General features: G+C 34.9%; 1 protein-coding gene across 1 annotated transcript in view; it reads left to right on the top strand.

Moving 5' to 3' along the window:
* The window catches only part of LOC117110033 (nitric oxide synthase, brain-like), a gene marked incomplete in the record, with an annotated part of 78,565 nt that overhangs the window by 22,649 nt on the left and 47,416 nt on the right, over positions 1-8,500 (top strand). Inside the window, 1 exon segment of the mRNA XM_033252599.1 lies at positions 2,253-2,344. Coding sequence (XP_033108490.1) covers positions 2,253-2,344 — 92 coding nt within the window.

The raw sequence follows: 8,500 nt of genomic DNA on the forward strand, positions 1-8,500 counted from the left end.
AATAGGCCATATGTAATTTCCGATATCAAAAAAGCCCGTGTTCGAGTCTGTATATCACGTAAAAAAATCCCAATACCAAGTTTTTGCTGAAACGTTGATATTAAGCCCCGTCCAAACATCCAAATTTCATTTGACAAAAACATGTGACATGCCTAAATAGGGACATAATGACATCACATCATGACCGTATATAGGCACATCATGACCATATATGGGCATACAAGTTTTTTTTTTGTCTGGGCAAAGCTTCACATGCTTTACATATAAGCACTAATTAAATCATTCAACATTCTCATAGATGTTTAGGCCTATGTAAATACCGTAAAACCTCGAATAGAAGCCCAATGGACTTAATCTCGAGAGGACCATCTCAAATTGAAGCCCCTCTTTAGTTTGCAAAAGTTGCCTCGAAAAGAAGACCATCTCGAAAAGAAGCCCATGGGCCTCTTTTCAAGACAGCATGGCCTTTTTTCGAGATAGTACCGTACAGTATATACATGAATTTCAAAGATAATTTAAAATCACGCTTGGTTTATACCGTAGTTTAGGTTAATACACTCCATGATACAGATTGATGTTACAGTGGCCTTATTTATTGTTTTTTATAGTAGTCATTCCCAAAATTTACAGCATTCATTTTGAAAAGTGAAAAGAAGTCTTCCCCCCCCCCCACTATTTACTTTGCAAAAGTAGTCTCGAAAAGACGCCCATCTCGAATAGAAGCCCATCCAAAGTAAAGGCTTCAATCGAAGTTTTACGATATGTTTTGTAGTCACATAATCATCTAAAAAAAATAAAGAAAACCCTCTGACATATATCGATAATAATTAACATTTATTGTTGTTCTGGGTCTTATTTCTTCTTAATTTGCTTGCAAGCGATTGCTATTCCAATAATCCTGTTGCTACTTAGGCCTAAATGTCTCTAAAAAATATTATGGGCATTTACGAATATAATGTGGATAGTCTGGTACATCTTCTCACAATGGTAGTGCTTATTTACTTGCCTAGCATCTACCAGTTTATAGAACTCAAAGCCTAAGCAGAAGTGCCATAACCTCACTACTGGTGTAACTTAAGCTTTCAACCTGAATTTAAGTTGAGCGAAACTCAGGGAAAGACGTAAGCACAAAATGTAAAGCAGACACTATACGAGCTGAACTGTAGACTAGCTCGTACAGTATGGACAATTTGAAGAAAAAGCAAATTATTTTTTTCATTCAGTTTTTAGCAAGAATCCTTAGATTACTTATTAGAATAAAAGTCTTGCTGAAACTTCTTTGTCATGGTCAATGCTCCTGACATTCAACTTACAACTGATGTTACATCCTGTCAGCATGGCTTTGTGAAATGCAAGTTCTATAACATTTATAGCTTTTAGCTTTAGTTAGGTTGCAGCGAGTGGTTGTCGATGGTGTTGCTTATGGGTGACTTCCTGCCCACCCCAATTTTCCACAAGGCTCGATTCGATCCTTTACATGATCTTCTACCTTTAAATAATGTAAAAAATCAAGATGTCTTATGTTTGCAGTAACCTCTATAATATCCTCACTGAGGATATTGACATGCTTCACTCACGTTAATGAAGGCAGTATTGACACCAGTTATATAAAATCGACAATCTCATCATTGAGGCACATTCGCAACAAGATTTCCGTATCTTTTTAGACGGCACACTCAGTTTTTGGTGTCATAATGAATACTTCGGTTGGTATGGCGCAATTTAAATTGAATGTCAAAATAAATGGACCTCTCCGGAGTGACAATCAATCTTGACAACTGACCAATCAAAACTGGGCCAGAAATACGAGTTTGTCCCACAAAAGTGTTGTCTAAAAAACGCACGAGTTTATGTACATTTTACACTGCCGTTTTGTAGAAGATTAGCAACAGTATTTAAAGAGCGGGCTTCGGAGAGGTTAATCCCTATAATTTACTTTCTTCACCCCTCCCCCCATACGTTACGTTTCCGCACTACATCAGACACACATGGAAAAATCGGAATTGTATGTAGGCCTAGCCATCTCCAATCCGCATACAGTTAATTGACCTTGTTTGCGTTTATGTTCCGTTGGTGTTAAGGTACCATTAAGTGAACATTTATATATAGCTTTTTGTATGGTCCGTATTATTATTCCTAATGTTGTTTATTTTGTAGTTTCACAGCTAAAAACACCCTTGCACACTCTGTGCTAGCACACGCCAGTGGAGTCACGTGTAAATAAATGTGGTTTTATTTTTGTTTATTTACAGGTATTTGACGCACGCAACATCTGCACAGCACGTGAGATGTTTCAGGCGATTTGTAACCACATCAGTTACGGAACTAACAAAGGCAACCTCAGGTATGTATGTTATATGCCAATTAATATCTATCTATCTATCTATCTATCTATCTATCTATCTGTCTGTCTGTCTGTCTGTCTGTCTGTCTGCCTGCCTGTCTGTCTGTCTGTCTGTCTGTCTGTCTGTCTATCGATCTATCGATCTATCGATATATCGATCTATCTCTATCGATCGATCTCTATCAATCTATCAATCTATCAATCTGTCTATCTGTCTATCTATCTGTCTTTGTGTATAGGTGTCTGTCTACATACCTATATCACAGGTGGCCGCATGCGGCCCGCAAGTTATTTTTTTGCGGCCCGCGGAAATAATTTACAAACCCTATGTGTGCGGCCCACCAACCACATATTGTTTTTTACCACTAATCATCTGTAAAAGGTAATAGTGAAACTGAGCATAAAGTGGCCATAAAACAGTGTATGAATGTTTTTGAAAGTGCACTGAAATATCAAAGTTTAGGTGCTAAGAGAGAGTATATATATATATATATATATATATATATATATCATATTGATACAGAATAAAATCAGAAGGGTGTAACAAGCTGTTTCCACATTGTCCTGTTTACTTACTTACTTACTTCAGGGTCCATCAGTCCACTGTTGCACATACCCCTCCTCTAAAATCTTCGACCTCTTTCTATGTTTCTCTAAACCAATATTTATTCTCAGGTCGTCTGTCCACTTCTGTTTCTGTCTTGTTTTCTTTTACTTTCTCTGGGTATCCATTAGGGTAGGCCTACTTACTTTGTCCATCTGTTGTCATTACTCTAATCATGGAGGTGTTATTCAATAACCTCCATGCTCTAACCACGTTCGCAGCCCATCTTCACTTCTTTTTTGACATTTTCCTGTTTTCCGAGTTATTGTTGCGCATGTTATTCTGTCTAGAATACACGTATGTGTAACATGCGTCTTTCCATTTCTCATTGGTTACGTTTAGCTATTCTTTGATCTTTTTGGTGATTTCAGAACCATATATCATGGCAGGTATAACACACTGGTTGAACACCATTCTTCTTAAGCACATTAGAAGTTTGCGGTTACAAATAATCTATTTGTCCTGTTGAATGATGCAAAATTATAACATTATGCAAATTACATTAAACAATTCGCATTAAAATCATTCGGAATCAAACACGGGACCTTCTGCTCTCTATGCAGACGCCTTAAACAACGGGACAAATGAGGCTTTGCTGGGAATTCGAATCTAATTGTAGGAAGGTGATTTTGTTTACATTCATTTGTACATGCGTTGTGGAACAGCGCTAATTCTTGATGTAGCATTCATTATCATTTTTGAACATCAGTTATACTATTCATACGTTATATAAACAAAATTATTACAATAAGTGTGGCATAAATATGAAATTACAGAAAATATATAATTATATATAAAAATTATACATAATGCAATACAATGTTATATATATAACAAAAATACAGCAAAAATGTTTATAGCCTAATGTAACATTGGGGTTTCAAGCCTATTCTTCATAAACAGGTTTATGCGTATTTTATTGTTTCTTGCTACTTTACAATATAACAATTAATTAACGTGCAACGTAAAGTAACTATAATTACTGACGCTCTTCGAAGTACGGCACTACATGACAAGCAAAATTGAGAACTTAAACAATATGTAAATCACGTCTGTAGTTTATTAAACTGACAAAACGTTTACGTGCCTTAAGCCACCGCGGGCAAAAAGGCAACTAATGCTTTACAATTCCGACACATTTCAGTACAGTTTTCCATACATTTAGGAGTCGCTTTTACCAAGTGTGCTAGTTTGCCTTAAAAGGTTATAATAAACTTGTTTTATAAAGCCGAGCATCGGTGAAGTATGTTGCAGGTACTATTAAAGAAATTCAAAGGTGAACTGTTTCAATATACTGCTCTTGAAACCCAGGCAGACTCACTCATTCAACATTTGTAAATGCTCCAGATCTTATTGAAGCGTGACATCTGATAATGAACTTCCTAACCCGAATAATGCTATCAATAATCAATATATGTTAAATGTATAACGATTGCCAATAATCAATTGCTTTATTATTTTTATTTGCATATTTATCATAAAGTCTATATTTAGTAACGTTTGACGTAAATTATAAAATACCACGTTACCTTCTCAGAAAAAAGGAATATCATATCGTACGATATGTTTGACGATATTTTTAACTGCGCATTTATTGCAACGTTCAACATTCAAAATATTTGTTAATGCTATCTATTAATACTCTAATAGAACTTTATGGTAACAGCGCCTTTAAGTGCATCACATTATATATTACCCAGGTCATTGAATGATAATACTAAATAATATTACTCTAGATTTACTTTTTACTTGACTACATACATCGTAAAAATGTCGGTACGTGTAGTGTTTTGTGTCTTTAAATGTGAGGCAACAGGTTTTCTGCAACAAGTTAAATTTATTTCTCCTCTTAAAACAACAGAATGTGTTTTGATTTTAAACATCATTGATGGTTCGTTGAACTTATTCACGCCTCTGTCGTAATATTAACAAATCGCTGGAGGAAAGAATCAATGATTTAATCTTGAAACCACAGATTTCTCCTTCAAATAATTAAGCAAAATAATTTTTTTTAAATGTATGTAACTAAATTTCAATCCTGCAACAACACAATTATAGGTCTATGACGAGTTACATTGTTAGCTAAGAGGTGGTGAACATAGAGAAATAACATAGCGTCAGCATTTAATATTAGAGTAATTCTGTGCCAACTTTCACAATCTGCACCTTTCCTGACACCTACAACTACTATTGATGACGACAAGATCCTTTAGACTACCAATAAATTGACCTTTCCGGAGTATCAATCGAACCTAACAACTGTCCATCCAATTAGAACTGAACCTAACAACTGTCCATCCAATTAGAACTGAACCTAACAACTGTCCATCCAATTAGAACTGGGCCAGGAATACAGTATGCGCCTGGCTAACAAACACACGTGTTGTTGATTTAACGCTGTCCTTTTGTGAGAATTTATCCAACAATATCCAAGAGGGGGACCTTCGCGGACAGGTCCATTGTAACTGTTTCATAAAACGGATGAAGAACAAACAGCTAGAAAGAGACAAAATATCACGTCATCACGACAATCTGTATTTCTTTATTTTTTAAACAGTTGAAAGTTTTTCACATAATCAATTGCACATACAACGAGTAATTGAACAATTAAACTGTATGTGGCGTCTTCCAGAAACTCATTGCTTGTCATGAAGACTTCTTTGAGGAGTGGCCTGTAGAGTAAGAGGAACACATGTGTTTGTGACCAGGTTCTGCACTTTAAATGTGAATATGTTTACCAATTTATCAAAATTCTGGGTTAAACTAGATGTATTGTTATTACAGGGATACAGTCCGCAATTACTAAAATGTTTGTGCTATTTATCTGTCATCATAATCAAAATATAAACTGAAATTGACACTTCTTGACACTTTAGAATATAACCCGATCATTCGGCCTAATATATTTTAGGAATAATTTTTCTCAAATGCAAAAAGCCATGTTGTAGGATAAATGATGTGCGATCATTCGAAAAAATCCAGTTCCAATACAAGATTTCTTCGTTTTATGACCTCGTTTCCCAAGATATATATATCACCTTTAACAATGTGTTTTAATAAATAAAACCGGTGTATTAGACAAAACATCCTTTCCTTCAACTTGTTGCGTTCTGATTCGAGTATGCCTCCGATTATTTGGTATTAATAGTTTCGTAGCATCCAATAACAAGGCATATTTTCAAAACGTAAAATTGTCATAATAGGTACGAACACTTGATTTGGTCATGAATTGAAGTTGTACTTTTTTCTCAAATGAAAATTGCGAATTGTTGAATTAGCTAGAGGGCTTAAGGCGGTATTGTCATGTAAAGCGAGTATATATAGCTTGTTTAAGTAGGCATCGTAGAGTAGCTGCATAGAGATAAAGAATCTTTATGTCAACTAAATTGAGCGCCTAATTGCACGTGCCAGTAGTGATGGAAGGAACGTCAGAGAGGTGTTAAGCTATGATTGGCTCAACAAGGTACGTGATTCTGCGCGTTAATTGCACTGCTAATCATTTTCAGCGAAAAGCGTAATATATCTTATTTTGTTTATTTTTCTTGAGTCTTTGTTTCTGCAGCCGACATAATTTAACACACTGGAATTACTACTACGGCTGCTACTGCAACTACCAGTGCGACTAACTACACGTGAACACCGTAGCTACGAACTGTAGCAGCAGTTTAGCAGTAGTCATATATCACAATTACTTAAGTGAACTTACCCGTTAGCATAGTCTACATAGTACAGAAACATGTTTTGTGATTAATTCAAACTTCTTGTTAATAACCGAGATATCAATTGCACTTGTTTGGAGTAGATACAAAACGTTTGATGTAGACTTTAATTATTATGTCCATTGTAGTTGTGTAAAATATCTTACCTAATTCATGGAACAGTTAATTTTCCCGTTGCATGTAAGATGTTTCATATATATAAGGTTATTCTTGCTGCGTTATTAAATAGGTCTGGGTGTATGTAAGTCAATTAAATTTAGAAAGTGTCGCAGTATCTCTCTAAAGCATGGGGGAATGAACTCTAGAGTCCCACTTTCAAAATGTTGTTTGAGAAAACCAGCATCTTGTGGGAGCCATTGTACAGTACCTAAGGCTGTATAACACATGATGGAATACACTGAAAGAAGTATTTGTAAGTGGATTATTGGTGCCATGGACTACGTGCAGCATCACATCAATCGAGACAACAATTTTAACATAATATTTAAAAAGCATAACATTATAAATGCGGGCTCAGAAATATTCATGGCGTCATTATGCGAAAGAGTCATTTTTTATAGTAGCAGTTTGAATCGATTGATGTACTGTAATCCGGTAGTCTATAAAAAAAATATGGTACACTGATATGGCTAAGAAGTAGTTTTAAACGAGGATAATGATACACTGGTCTCTTGTATTTGATCTTCCGCGGCCCGAATATAACTGATACGCACTCAATAGATGCGATAATTCCTCGACAGTCTTCAAGAATACATGTATGTTTCTCCAATGAATCATTGCTATCTATTTACTGCGAGATGTTAGACTGACATTGCCTCGCCAACATTGGTGGGTAAGACTTACTGAATATCATTCGCCTATGACTAATAATAATTAATAAATACATAATAAAATAGGCCTAATAATAATAATAATAATAATAACAACAACAATACCAACTAGGTGGTGAACAATAATCAACAACAATAATATTAATATAATAAAGTAATAATCATAATAATTATAATAGAAATAATGAAGTTGTATATAAAGGGTCTGTAAATATTTGACAAACAAGAAAAATATGATAACAATAAGCATATAAATTTAAGTAATAAATACTACATATTTATATTGAAGAAATACAGTATGATATCAAAAGAATCAATCCAGATTCTGTTGTGAATTTTCAAATTTAATTGTTCTGAAATATATCGCTTTTGTATTTGGATCTTGAATGGAAATTCTGAATGTAAGATACAGAATGAAGTTATCATCTTAATTAATTTCCAATTACTTGTATTTCCGTTGTTATTAAAACATTGAATTAGATACTGTAAATAGCTCAGTGAACTTCGTCACATCATTATAACGCTGCTGCCGTTAAGTCTAATATTGACTGTAGAAATAGGTCAGTCATCTCTTTATATTTTGACACGTCTAAAGTAAGTAAAACAGTATAAAACATTATTCTTATAGTAGATCTTTCGCAAGAAGACGTCAGAATTTTAAGCGTCTTTTTTTTCTCTGCTAGTTGTAAATATAAACATGCTGATTTTTTTTCATTCTTTGATAAAGATTTAAGCTCGGTTTCCATAGAATGGCTCACCCTATCAGCGACAGTTGTCGGGAAGGTTCAACCTGGTTCAACTTTGCCGATTGCGTTGCTGCCCTGACGTAATCGGGAATGCACCCCAATTCGATTGGCAATGTTGAATTAGATTCAACCTTTCCGACAACTGTCGGTGACCGTCACCAATAGGGTGAGCGATTCTAAAGAAACCGAGCTTAAGGGGTGACCCCGCTAACGTATCAGAAATGTATTGTACAAGTATTTTACAGTTTTGTTTCTTG

Source organism: Anneissia japonica, unplaced genomic scaffold (assembly GCF_011630105.1).
Source record: "Anneissia japonica isolate Jap-2015-1 unplaced genomic scaffold, ASM1163010v1 scaffold287799_len804019_cov200, whole genome shotgun sequence".
NCBI classification, from domain to species: domain Eukaryota; kingdom Metazoa; phylum Echinodermata; class Crinoidea; order Comatulida; family Comatulidae; genus Anneissia; species Anneissia japonica.